At 39.7% G+C, this 21,215-nt stretch overlaps 2 protein-coding genes across 7 annotated transcripts in view; both read left to right on the top strand.

Moving 5' to 3' along the window:
• sorbs3 (sorbin and SH3 domain containing 3) overlaps nt 1–17,059 on the top strand; it is an 85,319-nt gene extending 68,260 nt beyond the window's left edge. For 3 of the 5 annotated variants that reach the window (XM_017696404.2, XM_037536175.1, XM_017696405.2), the window contains exons 13-21: nt 2,789–2,910; nt 5,134–5,192; nt 5,279–5,325; nt 8,399–8,513; nt 8,626–8,751; nt 10,557–11,087; nt 11,875–11,978; nt 12,206–12,312; nt 14,515–17,059. In XM_017696404.2, coding sequence (XP_017551893.1) covers nt 2,789–2,910; nt 5,134–5,192; nt 5,279–5,325; nt 8,399–8,513; nt 8,626–8,751; nt 10,557–11,087; nt 11,875–11,978; nt 12,206–12,312; nt 14,515–14,576 — 1,273 coding nt within the window. In that variant the 3' untranslated portion in view covers nt 14,577–17,059. The remainder of the gene's footprint in view (nt 1–2,788; nt 2,911–5,133; nt 5,193–5,278; nt 5,326–8,398; nt 8,514–8,625; nt 8,752–10,556; nt 11,088–11,874; nt 11,979–12,205; nt 12,313–14,514) is intronic. The other 2 variants (XM_017696408.2, XM_017696407.2) reach the window with 2 other exon arrangements.
• Nucleotides 17,060–18,669: 1,610 nt separating this feature from the next.
• Nucleotides 18,670–21,215, top strand: part of pdlim2 (PDZ and LIM domain 2 (mystique)) — an 84,975-nt gene continuing 82,429 nt past the window's right edge. Inside the window, exon 1 of one of the 2 annotated variants that reach the window (XM_017696400.2) lies at nt 18,670–19,027. The gene's annotated coding sequence lies outside the window, so the exon portion shown is untranslated. Of the gene's footprint in view, nt 19,028–19,098; nt 19,336–21,215 lie in introns of those variants that run through there. The other variant, XM_017696401.2, reaches the window with a different exon arrangement.

Below are 21,215 nucleotides of genomic sequence, written 5' to 3'. Positions count from 1 at the left end.
TTTACGGATTTTATGCCTCAATTTTTGAGAACTTCATGCTTGCTGTTACATCTCTCTTGGTCATTATGGAATCATCAACTGCCCTGTTCTTCATTCTGGACACCTAAAATTAGCTAATTATCTGAAAGCAGTGAAGTTGCTAAAGGTTACTATTAGAGTCATTTTATGAATTTATCTGCGACCACACATTTTATTTCATTGAAAACATTGATTCTAAAGGTTTGAACTGCAGCGCATCTCACTCACATCTCACTGTCTCTGCCACGTTCCTCTGACTCTCTCTCTCTGTGCAGTGTTTATTGCTAAGATGAGCTTGTCTGTTTTGGCCCTCTTCACTCCCCCTATGTCCTCACTCTCCACTGCCAAAATACCATAAATGCTGCTGTTGCCACAGAAATGTGGAGCAGAATGCAGGCGAGGTGAAGAGCCTGTGAAGAGTTTTACAGGTTCCTCCAGTCTAGAACATTCTGAACATCTAGAATAGCCTGAAGGAGAAACCTGTAAGAACACATGTTCCCAGGAGCCGGCCTAGTCTTCACATCAGGCTGGACAAAAGCTACACGTTAGTAAATCGCTGAGTGCCTAACCAGGGCTGGGGTGTAGAGTGGAGTGGCCAGGTAAGGCTTAGAGCTTTGATTGGGTGACACGAAAAAAAGAAATAAAACTTACTGTTAAAGTTTTAAAATTACACAAGAAGTAATGCAGCATATTTTTTTCTGTACTTAACTAAATCTGTCCACATGATTGAAGTGCATTTGATACTTTGCTGGTGATGGTTGACTGTCTCACTTTCCATAACAAGCCATGCTTCATACTGGCCACTGCTGGCTAGTCCTTGGCTACACCTCAGAACCATAGATGGATCATGGTTTTGTGAGGCCCTTGAAGTGACTTTAGAGGCTTTTTAACCCCAAACCAATAATAAAAAAAAACTAGACCTGAAAACAACTTGTTTGTTTAAAAAAAAAAGTAATTTAAAGAAACTAAATACATTATTTATCATAATTATTCTGCATATTCTTATTATTTCTGAAACTTTTTGGTGTTGAGGACTTTTCTTTTTCATTTTAAACACGGTGGCAGGATATGGGTCAAGGGGTCTTCATTTCATTAATTGAGTGATTGCGTATTCAAGGTATTTTCCTTCGGGTCATTTTGGATTTGCTACCTTGGGCCTTGTGGTCTGAGGCCCCCTCCCCCCACCCCTCACACCCTGGCACTCCTTGTCAAATTACATGTTTTTTTTTTGTTGTTTTTTTTAAGTGAGAATAAGTTAACATAGACACACATAACACAGACTGCACATTTAACAGCAGAATTCCTGTTTATTTGCAGAATGTGAAAATCATCATGTTAGGAAAAAAACTAATAAAATGTACTGTAACAATTGCACAGGCCACATTTTATGTTTTATTTTTTTCCCCAATATTTCAAATGTAGCTAATACACAGTAAGTGGGCATTAAAATGTGCAGAAGGGTGTTCTCTGTATTGTATGTGTTCATTTATTGTCGCTCAGTAAATCAACAATGCATGTTATTTGACCATTTTGCAGGTGACTGTTTGTTTCTTGCATTTAAAAAAAGCCTGAGTTTGTCCAAAAATAAGTGCATACTTACTGATTATTATTATTTTTATTATTATTATTATTATTATTATTATTATTATTATTAATAGTAGTAGTACTAGTAGTAGTATTACTGGTGGTAGTAGTAGAAGTAGTAGTATTTTACAGATGATGCAGTTGAACTCTACTTTGAGATGGATCACAATATATTTTAAACCCATTCAGGCGAGTGTTGTTCTACTACTTAATCCCACCTAAATCATCTTACTCATTCTGCTAATTAATAGGTTATATGTTTATATATTTAGTATACTGTGTATTGTAGTGTTGAAACTGTAATATTCCAGTGCTCTTTTGGCACTAATGTAATATTTTAGTCTTAAAATAGTGTCTTTAAATCATTATGAGGAAGATCTAAACAGAATTCAGATAAGCAGCAAGCTGCCATTAGCCAAGCGACCCTCAGAGACAACAGGGTTTAATAGCAAAACTTTCCGTGTCTGATTATGTAATGATAAGCCCATTGTCTAAAGTGGACGATTACCCAGAGGTGTATCCTGTATGTCCTGTGAGTGAGATCATCTGAGTCTGCTAATGGCAAAAATGACTTTTGCATTTAGGAAGCTGCTGTTTTTCAGCTTTGTTTTGGTTGCCATTGGTCAGCTGATGGGTCAGAGGAAGCTGGGTGTCCACTTCCCACAAATTTCCCACAACCCACTCAAACCTCATCCAGGTCTTTATTAAGGTCACTTGTTGATGTGAGTTACGGTACAGTTTGGCTTTTTGTTGACTATAAAATAAACAAAGTTACCCCGTGTAGTTGTGGTGTTAGGCCATTTTGTGGAAAAGATTTGGGTGACTGTTGACTTCTAGTCTTTGTTAGAAGCGTTAATGTCATAGCTCCAATTTTAAAGTAAGTAAGAAACATAATTTGAATACCAAACATATATTGGCTGATAGAGGGCATTGCTGTAAGTTGAATCATTCCATTTAAAAGGTTTTGCAAAAGTTTTTTGCACAAGTTATTTTACAATAAAAAACACTGTACTCTTAGTTTTTCAGAGGTGCTGTTTTGCTGGTGCATTTTGTGTGTTCCAACTTGTGCAAATCTCTGAAAAAGTAAATATCGTGCTACATGTTGTGTATCATGATGACAGTTATCGTGATGTTGTATCATCCTGTTTTAAACTATCATCCAACTTGTCTTTTCTTTTTCTCTCAGCTATTTGACTGGAGAAAAGCATCTCGGGACGAAAGACGGAGTAGGTGCACCTCTCAGCCGCCCAGCAATCCCTTGCTCCAGCGTTCAGCCGGACCTTGCACCTATTACCACATATGCTAACGGTAAGATGTGATATTCAAACTGTCTTTTCTTCCATCAATTTGTCTTTTCTCCTGTTATTCAATTGTCATATTCAGCTATATTATAATGCAGTCCATAACTGTGCAGTAGAGCAGTTTTTGTTTTTGAGTGCATTTACAGGTACATTCAGTATATTGGGTGGTATATTGAGCAGTCAAGGCCTTTTTTATATAGCACCCCATTATAGAAACCATAAGTACTCTAACATTTGGCTGCTTCATTGTTACTTGGCCATCTGTGTTGTTCCTTCACTCATTCATGCACAAGAGAGGAAACAAAAGTACGCTTGCATCTGGAACTGAAGAGTTTCATTCCAAAATGTTGTGTGTATATATATGAGTAAGAGCTGATGTGTAATGGAAAATACACTTTATAATCCTTTGATTATTTTTAAAAACGGTGATTGGAGGAACTATATAAATAATAGAGGAATAAAGACAATAATAACATACAATATGCTTGGTTTTTATGACCTTTCACACCATTACAGCATTACTCCAAGGGATTCCAGGAACTGACAAGGATCTGTACCTTGTTATTGTTTTGGATTTCCTCACCTCTGGGTGGTATTCGAGGAACACAGACAATCACAGCACAAGCTCTAAAAACAGCATAGAGCTTGCTTAATCACTCCACAGAGAGCGGTATACAGTAGTTGGGTAAGGCAGGAACTGCAGAAGGAAGAATGAAGGTGGAGGTCTTGATTATAGATTAGCATTAGCCAGTTGTTTTTCTTGGAAATTGGGGGAGAGAGAGACAGGGACAGAGACGTTGCCACTGTAAACACAGTGTGATATCTGCTGAGCTGGACACAGATCAACTATTTGACCATTTCTTCCCAAGTGCTTTAAAGCATGGCTTTGTAACTCCTTCTTGCTTTAATTTGTTCTTATTAGGGTGTTTCACTCTGTTACTCTCTGGTCAGCTTAATCTGGAACTATACAGCCCCCCTGAACAAGTTGCGTGACTAAGAACAAGTCATGCTACAGTCTTTGCCGTTAGCACGCTATGCCTTACATTAAACTACCAGAAGTCCCTGATCTATAAATATATATTCAATCATATGTAAAGTCAACTTGAAGTCCATAAGGGCTGGTTTTACCTTGTTAGTTCATGTCCCTGCTCACAATTGTATCATTTAAAATTGTTGATTTCCCGTAATCTTAGATTGAAGTGCAGTGACTTTTCCAGCCTCCAAAACATTTACTGGTTTTTGATTATATCAGTGGGGCTGTGAAGAAACTGTAACCAGTAATATTGTGGCGACGGCATCGAATAAGACACAGGAGATACTATGCATGAAGGCAAGTGCTCTTTTATTAAACAGGCAGCTAGAAGAAACTGTCGCCCAGCACTACTGACTACAGCGGGATAGCAGGCGGGTTACTTCTAGCCATCAAAAATTAGAACCACTTAGTGTAGACATTACCATGACGACAAGCATCATGTGAGTCTAGTCAGAGTGAGTTGAGCAGCAGTGAGCAGTGCTTGTGCAGTTAATTGATTTCAAATGATGGCAGACTCAGGAGACTGTACTTTGAGAGGAAGACGGCATGTTCTGAGACTCATAAGTTGGATGCCAGGACTTTGTCTCCTCTGCAGACCATTTTCTGCTCCTACCATGTTGAACATTATAAACTTTCGCTATGATCCGACACACATGCGCAGAACATACTTAAACTTTCCAACTGGGAATGTAATCGGATACAGGCGTTTACTTGGTTTTTATTCTTCTATTTAATTGATTATTTACAGGATTACCCACCTTGCTAGTGTATTCCGACTAGTGTATCGCAACTGAGGTGTATACATGGACATGTTTATATCGGATTATTAATGGATTCATTATGTTTGGTGTAAAGTAAAAAAAAAAAAACATGTTTGGTGTCTGAAGTTTGATTCTTTAGTTTTGTACTTGAGTTATGAGGCTATTAAGTAATGGAAGCTAATATCCCTTCAATTAGCATTAGCATATAGAATGACATATGGCTATATACACAGATGGACAAAATTTGAACTTCAGGCTCCTGATCTGTTCAGGAGCTACTTTAATAACACAGTCAAGCATTGTTTTATGGGAAAATGACTTACGTGCTATTAGCAGCAACTTCATATTTGAAAGAACTCTTTAAAATGTTATGGTGGAATTCCCTGCTAATCTGGGAGGCTTGATGGTTCAACCTGTCTTCTGTTTCCTCTCGCAGACAGAACAGCGTGTGTGTCTGGAGATATGGACTTCCCACCAAAGAGAGAGGAGAAGAAGGTACAGTGAGTTTGGGTTCTGGGTCTAGTCATGGTGAATATCCTTAGTAAATTTGTCTAATGGTATGTTTGTCCATATATTCACAGATGAAAGCAGCAAGAGCCAAATTCAATTTCCAAGCACAGTCGCCCAAGTGAGTATAAACAAACACCAACATGTCTGCACCCCCATCTACGAACCTTCTAAGGACATTCTAAAATCCTTAGTGTGGAAAAAAGCTGTGCTTTTTTCTGTTTGTGACTGCTTTACTATTTATATCCCAACTTTCTCTTTATTGTACACTATTCTTGAGTCTGTAAGTCTTAGTTAGTTTGTTTTTACACTTGTTTGTTTTTAACCTTGTTTGTTTTTTTTAAGTATCTCATGAAGCTAGCCTGTTCCTTCACCCCTCACTCAAATAACATTTGAAGCTTTTATAAGAGCAGTGCTTTGTATCAGTGACACAGTTGTCACTGTGTCCTTGTTGTTTTTCCCACTAATGTAAATTGTTTGTTAAGAAACTTTATAGTATATATTAATCAAGGGGTTATTCATGTGGCTTAGTGTACTAAAACAGTGATCCAATAACATTGCATTTGGTCATAAACATACCAAAATATCCAAAAATAACAAAAATATAACCCAGAGACAAAGAACTCATTTTTACACTAAAGTTTTATACCTATTGGAACTGATTGTAAGGGGGGGGGGGGCTTAATGTACTACAACAGTGGTCTAGGAACACTAAAGCATAACATGGCTCAGTGCAATAAAACAGTAACCATATTGATGCCACATATTACCGTTCCCAACCCTGTAATCTTGCATAAAGTTTCCTATTAAGCTAATTTCTAAGCTTTTTTTGCACTAAAACCAACAATGCAACTACTTAAAACTGCCCTATTTAAGATTTGGGGATTTGGAGACCTCTCTGGTGGAAATATGTAATTACATGGAATGTGCAGAAGACCACTTTGTAATGTTGGTTGTGCTTCAGACCCCTTCCCTTAGGATTTAATGAAAAACTCTTACAGAGTGCGTCTTTAACATAGATTGCTTATGAAAACAAAACCTAGAAACACCAAATTACTATCAATCCAATAGATTTTTTTAGATTAGAGTTTTATGAGAAACTTGGTGTTCCTTGGTATCTTGATACCCTGAGCCACTTCAAGCTATTATGACGGATTTTGATGGGTTGAAAAAAAACATAATAGATATAATAAAATAGGTTGAGCTGATTTGCATTTTGTAATATTTGCTGTACTCCATAATAATAATAATAATAATAATAATAATAATAATAATAATAATAATAAACAGACTGAATTATGTGAACAGATGTATGCTTGTATGCCTCCAGGTGAAGCTTGCAGTATTGGCTTTTCCAATAGGTGGCAATGTTTACACATTTTGGACGAGAGCGTATTACATGGTTTGTGGTGATGTCTGATTGCAGGGATTTAGGAGGACTAGTGTCAGTCAAGGGCAGTGAAAACTGAGGAGGCCTTGCTCAGCTTACTGTATTGTTATGTTGCACAATTACCTAAAACTTCCTGTATTCCATATATAATAGCACCACTTTCTCCGTAAGCAGCCCATATCAGGTAGCACTTGTGAAGCTAAAGAAGACTGCAGGGTACAGCGATTTGGTTGTACTCACATTCAGAGCTTCTGCACAATCCCATGGGGATCTGTTTTCATTCGAGGGATGTTAAATTTGTAGTTTATTTCTATTCTTTTGTAATCTGACTGACAGACTTGCGTACATATATATTATGAGTGTCAGCAGATTAATTTGTTTACTAGACATAAAACATAAAATTCCATAGATTAGAGAAACAAAGAGGCAAGGGCAAATTAACTTGTTAAAAATATTATCATCCAGATTTATTTTGTATGTCATCTACAGTACTTGCAAATGTCAGAGGCTGTGTTTCATTTATTTAATTAAATTAGTTTTATTCTATTTATTTTCAAAGTTACTCATTTGTCAGCATCAGGAAAGAAACCAGAAGACAAATATTTAACAGGAGCCTCAACAACTAAATATATCATTTTTTTCAATATTTATTGTGTCCACTGTGCCTTTAATACAGTCTGTATTGTTTTTGAGGCTCTTGCTTTCAGTTTTTCAAAGAAATCTGCGTGCATATCTGTCCACACTTCCACAAGTTCAGTCTTAGAAGTTGGTTGCATCATCTGCATCTCACAATCTCGGTAATCCCAATTATAAATTCAAACTCATCAGTCTGTAAAGCCACATCTTGGGTACCCAGTTTCGGTGTTCTGCTGTGCAAACTTTCCTCTTTTACTAGTGCTTAATGCCTTTTTGACTGAAAATGAAATAAATGAGTGTTCTCTGACTTTTGCATAGAACTGTATCACCCATTTTAATGAGTGTTTTCTAATTATTAATAGTAGTAACAGTAGTATTGTTACTATTTGTGTTATTGCTATGAGTTTATTATTAGTGGTGTACGAAGTACGAAGGTAAACTATTACACTAGTAAAAGTAGAAGTTCCTCTCTTTAGACCTCCACTTTAGTAAAACTACAAAAGTGTTTGCCTTTAAATGTACTTAAACATCAAAAGTAAAAGTACTAAAATATTAATTATGACTATGTCCTATTATCATTTTTGTAAGAAGACTTGCTTTATCAACTCATTTTAGGTGAAAAATTCTAGCGTCGCTCTCATAACACTAATATTTTAGTAGAATGTCATTAATTAGTCTATTTACACAATAGAGGTTAGCATCAGGAGATTATTCCATCATTTATGTTGGAATAGGCACTCCCAAACGTGCTGTTACACTGTCGTTGAACTGTATACTTGCACCGGGTCGGTATGTCCAACACACTGGCATAGTATGTCCAAGCTCAAAACAAAGTGCACGCTGTGCCCTGATTAGTGTTTTTGCTTTGCGCTTCTTTCTTTTTGACATGTTACATTTTTATACACACAGAAGCCAAAAGGAACGATAGATTTCACAAAATGCAGTGGAGTAAAAAGTCAAATATTTGCTTTGAAATGTAGCGGAGTGAAAGTAAAAAGTCGCCCAAAAAGGAAAAACTTCAGTAAAGTACAGATACACGAAAAACTATTTAAGTACAGTAATGAATTACATTTACTTAGTTACTGTCCACCACTGATTAATATATATTTATTGTATCATTTGTTAGTTACTATTTATTCATTTATTGTATTATTTACATGCTCAATAGGGAGCTGACCCTGCAGAAGGGTGATGTGGTGTACATCCATCGCCAGGTCGATGCCAACTGGTATGAAGGAGAGCATCACGGCAGAGCAGGAATCTTCCCCACCAGCTACGTGGAGGTGCGTGTGTTGTGCATATGGTCTTTGTTGTTTAAGTACACCTCATACTCAGCCTCACCCTTCCTTCCTTCCTTCCTTCGTTTCTTCCCTCCTTTTCTCTTTCCCTGAGCAGATTATTCCCCCAACGGAGAAACCCGTCCCGATAAAGTCTCCTACTGTGCAGGTGCTGGAGTATGGAGAGGCCATGGCCCTCTTCAACTTCACCGCTGATCTGCCTGTGGAACTGTCCTTCCGGAAGGTGCCACACACAGCTCTTATTGCTGCAGTGTCACACAAACTAATGCCAGGTTACAGTAACTAACCCATGCTATTGTATTAAGAGGGCTATTGTAGGAATTCTGTCTTGTTTCTTGACAGCCTTCAAAATATCTTCGAAAAAGTTGGGACACTGTGCAAAATGTAAACAAAAACAAAATGCAATGATGTGCAAATCATTTAAACCCAGTATTTAATTTAATATTGTATAAAGACAATATATCAAATGTTTAAACTGAAAAAAATATTTATTTGAAAAATATACACCTATTTTGAATTTGATGTTCTATCAGCGAGTAGCCAACATACCTGCCTCTTGTACATTGTTCAGTTCGTCATAATTCTTTTGTTTATTGCTTGTTTACTGTTTCTTCATCTGATTATGCATAAATGAATGTGTCAGCAAAAGTCAAATGTGCATAATTGCACACTCTTGCTATTTTTTTTTTTTTTTGCACTAAAGAAGCAAACAAGATAATGAAAGCTTATATGCACCAGTTAGGATTGTGCATACTGTAGGCCTACATCATCACAGACTTACCTCAGACAGTGTGAAGTAATCTTAATCATGTTGTATAGTTGAAAAGTAATACTAGCAGTTTTATAGATCACAGTATGATTCAGCATTAGACACCACATAAGCAAGTCAATTTGAAATTACTTTGCTCATATCCTGGAAAAATGAATTTCCTCACTATTTTGAAAGAAAAGATTTGTGAAGTTTGGTAAAGTTTCAAACCATTTATATTGCAGTCCATACAATCCAAATATGGAAACTGAGCTGCAAAAGTGGCCCATTTGAATTCAGTGTGACATCGCACACCAAATGGCCACTTCCTCAAGTCCACTCATTGTCCATTTTATCAGCTCCACTTACTGTATAGCTGCACTTTGTAGTTCTACAGTTACAGACTGTAGTCCATCTGTTTCTCTGATACTTTGTTACCCCCTTTTACCCTGTTCTTCAGTGGTCAGGACCCCCATAGACCCTCACAGAGCAGGTACTATATGGGTGGAGGATCATTCTCAGCACTGCAGTGACACTGATGTGGTGGTGGTGTGTTATCGTGTTGCGCTGGTCTGAGTGGATCAGACACAGCAGTGCTGCTGGAGTTTTTAAACACCTCAGTGTCACTGCTGGACTGAGAATAGTCTACCAACCAGAAATATCCAGCCAACAGCGTCCTGTGGGCAGCGTCCTGTGGGCAGCGTCCTGTGGGCAGCGTCCTGTGGGCAGCGTCCTGTGGGCAGCGTCCTGTGGGCAGCGTCCTGTGACCACTGATGAAGGGCTAGAGGATGACCAACACAAACTGTGCAGCAACAGATGAGTTCGGTTCTGACTTTACATCAGGTTGACCAACAAGGTAGGAGTGTTTCATAGAGTGGACAGTGAGTGGACACAGTGTTTAAAAACTCCAGCAGCACTGCTGTGTCTGATCCACTCACTCATTCACACTGAAGTTACAAGGAGTTTTTTTAGCCTGGACTACTTTTTGAATGAGGCACAATATAGAGAAGCCAGTCAGAACCAAGGTTATTTACCTATATCAGTCCTAAAGGTAGAGTAACAGAAAACAGCCTGTTTAATTCTAAGACAAAAAGAAAGATTAGAAAATGATCATGTAAAATGAGTTATGACTGTTTTTATCAACTCAACACAAGCGTCTGATGATGAAGGCATGCAGTCCGCACAAAGCTAACTGCAGAAACCAAACATGATCAGCTACATTTGTAGGAAGGGGATAGTTGTATTTGATTTTCCACTGAAAACTTGTCTTTTTCTCTCAGGGAGAGGTGATCTCTATAACCCGGCGGGTGGACGATCACTGGCTGGAGGGTCGCATCCCTGGCACCAACCGCAGTGGAATTTTCCCTGTTAACTATGTCCAGGTCAACAAAATGCCTCGCACCAAAATGGCTGATGACCTTTCAGTCGCTCCTCTGTCCCCTATTGCCTTGGAGCCACGCAGCCCTGGCAGGCCCCTGCACTCCCCCTTCTCCCCCTCACACTCCCCCTCCTCTCACAGCCCTCAGCCTCTGCTTTCACCCCACCAACACTCCAGCCAGTCACGCTCGCCCCTCTCACCCGCACAGCCCGCCTCCACAAAACAGCCGTCCGATCACTTTGTGTACTCGCCTGGCCCGGCCTCACCCACCCCACCCAACAGCCACTGGAGTGGGTCACCGCAGCCTTCAACTTACAGCTCACTGGACAGAGAAGTGAGGTCACCTGTGTCACCATCCAATCATGTGATGCCGTCTCCTCAGGGTCCGGGACTGGCTGTGAATTCCAACCCACGGCCTTCGTATACCGCTCAGGTATTAACATTGATGCTTTATGATGTGTTCTGATCTAATTTTGGGAAGTATTTTATTCCTGAGTTGGGAGCCCTGTGCACTATTAAAGTCCCCCAAACGTAGTTGATTAGCATTAGCATTGATTAGGTGTCTAAAGTTTGCCTCTTTAGTTTTGCACTGGAGCTTCAGTGCTAATGTAGAGGAGTCTTGGAGGCTTATAGCCAATAATTAGCATCACACGCTTGCCTCAAACAGTGTTAAGCTCTTAATAAATTGAAGTAGTCCTGCTCATGTGGTTTCTGACACCACATTAGCTTTGTAGCTATAGTGCAAAGGTACAGAAGCAAACTTTGTATGCTAAACAAGTCTTGACTGATTGACTACATTTAGATTAAGAAGAAATTAGCGCAAGGTTGATTTTTATCTGAACCAATGGTTTAAAATCACAGGGAACACAGTAGTAAATATTAAAAGTATTAGCATGATCCTAAAATTCAGGATGAATTGAACAGCCAGCAAAGTTACCAACAAAACACTGCCTAAAAACTGCTTCTATCTGAGATCTATCTGAGCACTATCTGAGCACTATCTAGGTGTGGTTCTAATATTCTGTCTATGCATATTATGTAAATATATCCACAAGAGGAATAGTAACATACTTGGAAAGAAAACACATATTTAGGTTCCCTGAGGCTTTAAGCCAAGTCTCTAAATGTTTATATAAGCCAGAACACCTTGAACAGATACTACTGATCAGGAGGGCCATATGTAAGCTGTCTAATGTAAGTCTTGTAACATCTTTATTCAGGATGGGACCAGAACACACTCTCCTCAGCATTACACGCATGTAAAGACGCCACCGTCAGCGCAGTCGCTTGTCAACAGCAGCTCTGCTGTCATACCACGGCAACCGTGAGTTCTGCTCAATACTGATACTGATACTGTACTTCTTTATGTCTGTCCAGTCCATAAAAGCCATTGCAGGACAACAGTAATTTGATTAATGTGATTTATATGCAGATTATCAGCTATTTCTGGAAATAGGTTTTCCTAACCTTCTCTTTCTGTCTCGCGCTCTCTCTCTGTCTCGCGCGCTCTCTCTCTCTCTCGCTCGCTCGCTCTCTCTCTCTCTCTCTCAGGTATAAGGCTGTTTATAACTACAAGCCCCAGAATAGGGATGAGCTGGAGCTGAGGGAGGGAGACATCGTCCAGGTGATGGAGAAGTGTGATGACGGCTGGTTTGTAGGTAATGTCCCCTTTACATCATAAACAATGTGCCTGTCCTGTAACCAAACTGCTACCTCAGCCTGGAAACCAGAGCCAGTTTACAGTTATATGCAAAAGTTTGAACACCCCCAGTGAAATTGCAGGGAAGACACTTTAGGAACTACAGGGAACATTTTTATAACGGTTTCCTGCAAATTTTGGTGCACAACTTCTATTTATTTATTTATATGAGTTTAACACATTGGAAAAAATAAGACATGAAATATATAATGTGCCAAAATTTGTCTGTTTTTTTCCCAGTATTTTAAATTTAGCAAGCAAAGATGTGTTCACATATTTTCACTCAAAGTCAGGAAAAATTTAAATTTGACAAGGCAAGCCCAAATGGGGAGCCCAGACTTACTGCCTCCTGTTCACACCATTCCACCAAAACATGACTGACCAAAAACAGAACTCTACAGGGCACATGGGAGACTCCTCAATGAATGTGTGTTTCAACAAAGAGGAGATCATTGATCATCAACGATTATAGTGATGATTGCATTATTGTGCTTTGAGAATTGATTAAACCACATGTGCCTGTTTGACATGGCTGCCCTCTACAGGACATTATGTGTCACTACAAAAACACCCCGGAAACATACAAAAACAATTCAAAGTGTGAAAGTTTCTGAACAGTGCACTGGATTTTGAACATTTGGGTTATTATTTCTAGGTAGTTCTGTTCATACATTCTTGCTGTAATATATATTTAGCTGACATTTATTATGCTTTATTATGTATAATATTAAGCAGCCTATCACTTAAACAATGTGTTGCCTTTGAAACTGGATCATGCCATGTTTACAGTGGTATACTGCAGTTACAGTTATATATATAGTTTGCACAATTAATCTTCCTCAGACTGTACAGAGTTCACAGAGTTATATGTAACACAAGCTTATATTCTGCATATTCATTGCGTTGGGTTATATTAATTGTCGGGTTTTGGGTCATGTTTGGTTTGTATGCAAGATTGTCCTGTAGTTTGCACTGTGCCATACTGTCCAGTCTGACTGGCCATTTGCAAAAGCAGACAGTAACAGTTTGTTTTTATATGTTCTTTCCTCCATCAAGTGAATGAAAAGACATAGACTGAGCTCCTCAGACAAAAACTGCAGTAAGAACAGCAGTGGCAGTAAATTAGTTAGAGTTTTTAGACTAAAGCTGAAGAAAATTTTATTTAATCCTAAAGACCAAAATCATAACTTGATGTGGACACTTACCAGACAGAAATGCTAAACTTTATTTTCGAAATTTCAAAGTCATGTCTAACAATAAGTAGCATTACAGAAAAATATTAAGGTTATTTATCCAGCCAGTTAGCTTTTCTGAACTTCATAAGCGTGCACAGTGCTCACATTAGTGATTAAAACATTGTGTAAAGATAAGGATTAATACACTTGTACACATGCCATTTTTTTGTTGTTTTATTAAAGTTTGTTGAAGTTGACGAGTCCTCCTCAGCATCTTGACTAGCTCTGGTGTTAGCTTTAGCAGTAGCTCATCTGAAGGGGCAGCTTCTGTCTTACACACCTCCTCGCGATCAAACTTGAAAACCTACTGCTTAAATGCTGAGTGACTGAATGATTTCCCTAGTTCGATTACAGTTGAAAAGCCTGAATACAAGTGGGCTGGTGGGTTTTTCCGGAGTAGAGGCCTCTGTTTTAGCTATTAGCGCTGGAGAGGCTGTGTTTCTCCCACCCTGCTCAGCACTGTTTTCAGCAAATAGCCTTCAGTCATCCAAGTTTCTGCTGAGAACCCCAAACATTACAGTACAGCACAATATATTACATTTCTCCTTTATTGACAACCTGCAGTCAGCCAAAACAACAACAACAAAAAAAGTGTCTGAATCAAAAAAACGAAAACTGAATACCTACCCAACAAACGAATATCTGAATAGTTGAATATTGGGTCCCTGCTGTTACTCTAGGTGTTACAGATGCTACCAGATAGTCTCTATTGAAAGTTTGAGGGACACAGCAACACTAACTAAGAGAGGCGAGACTTTCTCTGACTACTAAGTAGTTTATGTCTTTCCCACTTTGGATTGTGTGATCCTGCAGACACAGTCCATTTGTGTATGAGGCTCTGGAAAAACGTTTCTCTTCAGCCCAGCTTTGGAGAAACCCTTTAGTTGTCGTTTATGTTTTCATTTTGAATCTTTTCTTGTCTGCAGGTACGTCTGAGAGGACCCATGCTTTCGGAACATTCCCTGGCAACTATGTGGCACCTGTGTGAAAACACTCCTTACATATGTTTAACTGTTTGGCACATCCACTGCTGCTCCAGGCCTACTCACCAATTAACAAGAAGATCCACTCATACACACACACACTCATGCTCCTAGATCATCACATTCATCACTTTCAACCTCCAGAACATTTGCATGCACACTCCATTCACATTTTGAGCACTTCTGTGTGTGTGTGCTTTCACAAGCACTCCCTGGCTGTATTGGCAATGGCAGAGATGTTGTGTGGAATAGAAGAATAACCAACCCACCATCATCAGTGACTCACTCACAGGTGGCCATGGATACTTGGTGGACTGGACTGTTGCCATAGGATACAATAGACTTGCTCCATCAACCCTTAAAGTTCATGAACATTTTCATATCCAAGCACATGCTTATTTCACGGCACAACTAATGCTGATCACCATGATGAGCTTCTGGTTTACTCTCGTGTGTACAAATGACCTCCATCCTGCCTTTCAGATTTGTAAAAGCACGGCGCTGTGAATACTCTACGCCACCAGGAGGAAGTGCACACATCTGGAAAGAGGGACTGTTTTCAACCATGTGATTTACACCGTCACAGATAATATTAGTGTTTTTTTTTGCTGGCTTTGCTGAAATCCATTTGATGTTATCCACACAATAGCAACAGCAAACTTTGATGCTACAGCTTCGGTTATCTCTTACTCTATCACTCAGGCTTATGTGGAGGCACTATTGAATGATCAGCTCACTCTTCTGCATTGTAGAGACTTTTGGTGAGACATTTGTGATGGACAAAGGAAGTAGTTCATGCATAACTGACCCCAGAATGTAAAGTGGAGCACTGGGATGTGAAGTGTAGGTTGACAGAATGATACTGAGGTACACAGTGTGTAAACGCCCAACAACGTGTGATACGTGATACATTCATACCAGCGCTATACTTACTACCATACCATGGTGTTGCTGCTGCGCTGTTCACCACCCAAATAATGTCTGGTCAGCAGTGGTCCCATTATAGTCCAGTTTACACTGATGGACGTGGTAGGAGGCGACTCATGGATTGTGCAGCAACAGATGGGCTACAATCTGTAACCTTAAACCTGCAGAGTGCACATATGTGGTAGGTGTTTCTGATTAAAAGGCCAAAGAGTGTAACTAAATGGTAGAGGTACTGAATAAACTGGCAACACATTGTACTGATCGCATCAGTGTAGTAGCACCATCTGTGAATGGGAAAATGTGACCATTTGCCAAGCCATCCACAGAATGAGGATGCGGGATAGTGTTTTAAGTTGGGGTGCAATTACATGCCATTTTTTTCTTGATTAAATTATCATTTACATCCATCAGAACATATTATAATGTGGCATGAGACAAAATATGCACATATAACAGATACCGCTGATGCACACCCAGCTGCGCTTACTCTCCTCCTTTCTGGATTGAGTTTATGCAAATTAACTGAGAGGGGACCAATCAGATTGTTGATATTTGGCACATTCACCAGTTTTGTCACACCCATAGGCTACAATTCAATATTCGAACAGATATTGAGTGGAACATATGGTTGGAAAAAAATGCTAAAAATATGGAATTTGATTTTTTTTACTGTTATTATAAAAATAATAGTAATATTAGTCTGCTAATACTGCTTGTGTCACTGCCAGTGTGACCCTACATTTGCAGAGCGACCTCGCCCAGTAGTGAAAATGCAGCGTTAACTTAAACAGTGCATGGCTACTGCAGATTTTGCAGAAAAATGAAAAATAAAACAAAACAAATACTTAAGTATTTCTAGCAGTTGCAGTTACGCAATCCTGAAAACTGGGTGGTGCGTGGCCCCCTCAGCACTTTCCCACATTCTGTGCCCTTAAGTATTGGACAGGCAATAGCAAAAAGGTATGGGCTCCCATTTTTCAACCCTTATCAAACTTTCCAATACATTGAAAGCTGACATACCAATATAGTATAAAATGTACCTCCAGTGTTTCAGGCAAAAATAACTGATCATATTGAAAACAACTGTATAAACTCAGGCCAACAAAACAGATGACATGTAATTCTGAGTGCAGCCAAATTATGTCTCATTATATCTGACCATCAACTGTACTACGCTGTGATTTCAAACCTAAAAGTTGACGACTTTATAAACATTCCTTCCATTTTCCATCATAGAACGTATCTGCACGCTGTAATAGAGGTGTGAGACCAACCGTAAGTTACTTGGAAAACTGTTAAGTTGCAAAAACAAGATGTTTAGAATGCTCTGCTTTGGGTTGTATTATTTGAAATATCTGACTTCTTTTCTAACTCGAGATTTCTGTTCCTTAATATTTTTCTGACCGCTGAAATCGACTTATATGCCATATGTTGTACAGATATTAAAACTGTTATCAGACTTCAAATATAATATATATTTTTATTGACCACACAGTGTATTTCAGCATCTATGGTACTCACAGATTTTGATAACAGTCGAATAAATATATCCAATGCTGAACAAAAACACTGCGTCATTGATTTCACAGAAAAGTAAGGGCCAATTGCAACACAGCTACACGGCAAGTTCTGGGGAAACCAAGATGCTGCTTCATGTTGGTTTGTGTTTGAGAAGTTACATTAATGCAGCCTCAAACTGAAAGCTAGCTGAAGAACCACAGGATGCATTTCTTCATGCTGACATATTCTTGCGAAAGAACTTCATGTTTGCAGTCAGTAAACCTCCCTCATGAATGAGCTACCTGTAATGTCAGATATGGCACGCTGCCTGAGGAACATCAGTGATATATCAGTGTCCAGTGGATGTAAACATTCAGCGCCTTTTCAAATAACCTCTAGGAATTTCAAAGCCTATCAGTACTTATATTGTTATTTTTCTTATTCTATTTTAAGTGTGTTTATTAGTCTTTCTCTACTGATACTGGAAAAGAAAAAGTGCTATCATGCCATCTCTACTTATGCATCAGGACTCAAATTCAAACGGGTTTCCTGAGGACTAAACAACACTGATGTTCTCCAACGTCAAACTAATGCAAGGCAGGATGAGTGTCTAACTGTAATACACCTTTTTATGTTCATGTGATTTCAGTATATGATTGAGAGCATGTTAACAAAACTACCAGCCACCAGACCAAAGCTGAAGCAGTGTGCTGGTTTGTATGCATCACCAGTTTAATCATCTGGCCTAATAGAGCAGCCTATTCTACTGAAGTGCATGTTATGTATGATATAATGATAACTATAATTATTACCTTTTAAATGATTCCTTACTTTAATTATAATATGAAAAAAAAATTCTTGAAGTATGGAATTTCAAAAAATATTCTGTTCTCACATGGAGTGAGTTACTTGTGGAGCACATAATTCAGTTATCATATATTAAATCAATTAAAACATGAAATAATTACAATTTCGATGTCCAATTTTAAATTTCGTGTCAATTTTTACATTTTTTTCTCGTGTAAAGTGAATTACTACGCGCTTACATTGAATTCATACTGTTAAAATGTTGCTCCAGTGAAAATTCTGACTAGTAAAAGTTTCACTTCAGCATTTTGTTGAGCCTCTAATGAGCCAAGGCAAAATAATTGCAACAACATTGTGTTCCCTTGAAAAATGTTTGCGTTCTTTCGCAAGAATCTTGGGTTCCCTTGCCAAATCCACTGTATTTCATGCAAGGGAATGCAAAATTATTGCGAGTGCAAAAAATGAATGTGAGGGAATGTAAAATAATTGCGAGCAAGTGCGAAACAATTGCGAGAGAAGGCCAAAAAAAGGCTATTACCTTTTTTAGGGGCGCTGTATAAGTTTGCCTTTTAACATGGATATTCACACCAGCTCTAGCGTTCAGTCTGAATCCCTGAAGTCAAAACCTTTGGATTACAAGCTAAAACAGACTCTCAGACTGAAGCCTGCCTGTGAGCTGCTCTCTCACGGGTCAGCGTAGCTCGACACCAACAGGTGGCGCACTGAGCGCACCAGCCCCGCTTCATCATCTGCGTTAGGAGGGGAAAACATTAATATCGGAGTCTGTACCCCACCCACCCGACACGCCCCCTGTGCCACCTCGCCCGTTCTGCCCATCCCTCGGGCTTTATTTTGATAGCTCCACGTGGCAGGCGGGCGAAGAGGGGAGTGCTTGGCGGACGGCGCGGCTGCTGCATCCTCGCTGCTCCTCCGTGAACCGCGAGCGGCATTTGGTCGCATGGACGTCGCGCGCTGAGTGAAGGCTTCAGCAGCACGGCTGGTGTGAGCGAAGGGACGGGGACAGGCTCTCTGGACAGCCTCAGCACCTCGCGTCCCGCAGCCGGAGAGAAATCCAAGCCTGTTTGGGCCGCATTTTTTTTTTTTTTTTAACCTTTCAACTTTTCTGCTTTCTGTTTTTTGGCGCGAGCGGCGCGCGCGTCACACAGGTGGCAGCTGTTAGCTCAACGCCTGATTAGCCGGTTCGTCGCCGTTGTAGCTTCAGGTAAGAACTCGCTTTTCTTCACTTTTGTTGAGATTTCTCGGCGGTTGCCGCTCCTCCGAATACAGGTGGATGCGCAGAGCGGACTGTCAGCGCGTTCCTGCGTTTAAAGCACGAAAACCGCGTCAGAACAAAGAGCCGCCAACGGACAGACGCCCGTTTGTGACTGTGGCGAAACCACAACGGTTAACTCTGTTGACCGAACGGACGAGCCCGAGTTATTTCAGCTGGACTTGTAGTTAAACTGCCGCTCTGAGCATCTTTAACGAAGTCTGTGCGCTTGTGTCCGCATGAGCGTCCAGCTTGACGAGGTGAGCGGTCGCGGTGGGTAACGTGACCACATTTGACCGTTACCGTGATGTGAAACTGTGCGGATAACGTTACAGTCCGGCTGTCTGAGCTTGTCGTCGGTACTTAAAGGGGAATGCCACCGTGTTTTCAGAATTCCTGAATAATTTAGTCCTTTGAATGTGAACATCGCCATTCACAGTGGGCTGAAATGAAGTGGCTCGTTATAGAGAAAATTACCCACTCAGATTTCTTTACTGTGGTGGTGATGGGAACCAGGTGTCACCATGTTTATTTAGTCTTCTGAGTTTTGATGGTGGTGGTGGTGGTGGTGGTTAAATGAAGATGCTGATGAGGGTGGTGGTAAAATGGCTATACATCATATTAAATATGAGTTTTATTTGGGGACTATTTAGCCTTATAACACTCCATGTGCTCCTCTGCAATGAATGGGTTAAAACTATGGATTAAAACGCATTTTAAGCCCATACTTATCACAAAGCTATTTTGTCTGGTCCAAGTTACTGAATCTCAGGAAAAACGGAGAACTGAAGTCGTGACGTGTGCTGTGTGCCATGAGAATGTATTGAAGTATCGTGATATATTTTTGCCGTATCGTCCACCCTTGGTGAGCAGCTTTGCTGCCACCGTCCATTCAGATCCCTCAGTAAACTTTTGCTGTCATTTAAATCTGTTATTCTCCGTGTTAATGCTACGTTGGGGTGCGTTTTGCCTCAGGGGAGAAATGAAATATTTTCAGCTCAGTGATGTGGTGATGATTAAGATGGGCACAGACCTCATACTGAAAAAGCTGTGGCATTTTTACCCTCTTTTGCTGAAGCAGGACGTCCAGCCTGGCTACCCAAACACCACCACATCCCTGACTCTGAAAACCTAGGCAGAAAAGGACCACATTTACTGCTGCCAGTCCGTTTGGGATCTTTCCAAAGAGGAGAAAATCTTTTCACAACCAGTGGAATGCTCTCGGTTTGGTTTCTTAATGTAGCAGACCAAAAATGTTGAACTTCCATTGCAAAAGTATGGTGACACTAGCTTGGTTGCCCAACATGGCCACAGAGCTGTGCTAGGTTCAGTTTTGAGGCTGGCAGTGGCTGAAATGGGTCAAGTGATGACTGTGCAGTACTTTTAAATGTATTTGAAGCTGGGCATGTTTGTGACTGATGGTGTACGTCAGTAAAGCCTGGCGTTACCCTTCTTTTGTCTACTTTCTCTCTCTGGCTCTATCTTCTTTGTGTGTGTGTGTGTGTGTGTGTGTGTGAGAGAGAGAGAGAGAGAGAGAGAGAGAGAGAGAGAGAGAGAGAGAGAGAGAGAGAGAAGATAAAATGCAGCATCATGACACTTGAAAGACGTTTACACCATAATTTTTGTGAGGTTTATGAAGCTGAATTGGACCAAATTTGCCAGAAAAACCATAGTGGCACATTTAAAAATGCTATGATGAACTATGCTGATATCTGATTGGCTACTTGTTACTATGCAGTTAGACTAGTTGTTTTTGTTTGCAGGCTCTTGGTATAGATATCTGTCTGTCTTTTTTTTTTTTTTTTTTTTTTTTATAATAAACACATTTTCCGTTGGTCTAGAAGTATCAGTGACTCAGAAAAGTCAGTTGTGATGTAATTTATCACCAAGAAACAATAGCACATCATATCACACACCCTCTGTGTGTATATCTTGTATTGCTATCCTAGCTTGTTGTGAGAACCAAATGTCCTCAACATAGATATGAAATTTTGTACAAATGAGAACCTTTTTGCTGATCCTCACATGAGCATGTGTGTTGACAAATTCAACCAGTTTTAACTCAGAAAGGCAGACTGTGATTTTATCACAATAAATGGGAAAATGTATTACTGACCCATAGTGTGTGTGTGTGTGTGTG

This window comes from Pygocentrus nattereri, chromosome 29 (assembly GCF_015220715.1).
Source record: "Pygocentrus nattereri isolate fPygNat1 chromosome 29, fPygNat1.pri, whole genome shotgun sequence".
NCBI lineage: Eukaryota > Metazoa > Chordata > Actinopteri > Characiformes > Serrasalmidae > Pygocentrus > Pygocentrus nattereri.
The sequence above is the reverse complement of the archived record's forward strand: the minus strand, read 5'-3'. Positions and strand labels throughout refer to the sequence as shown.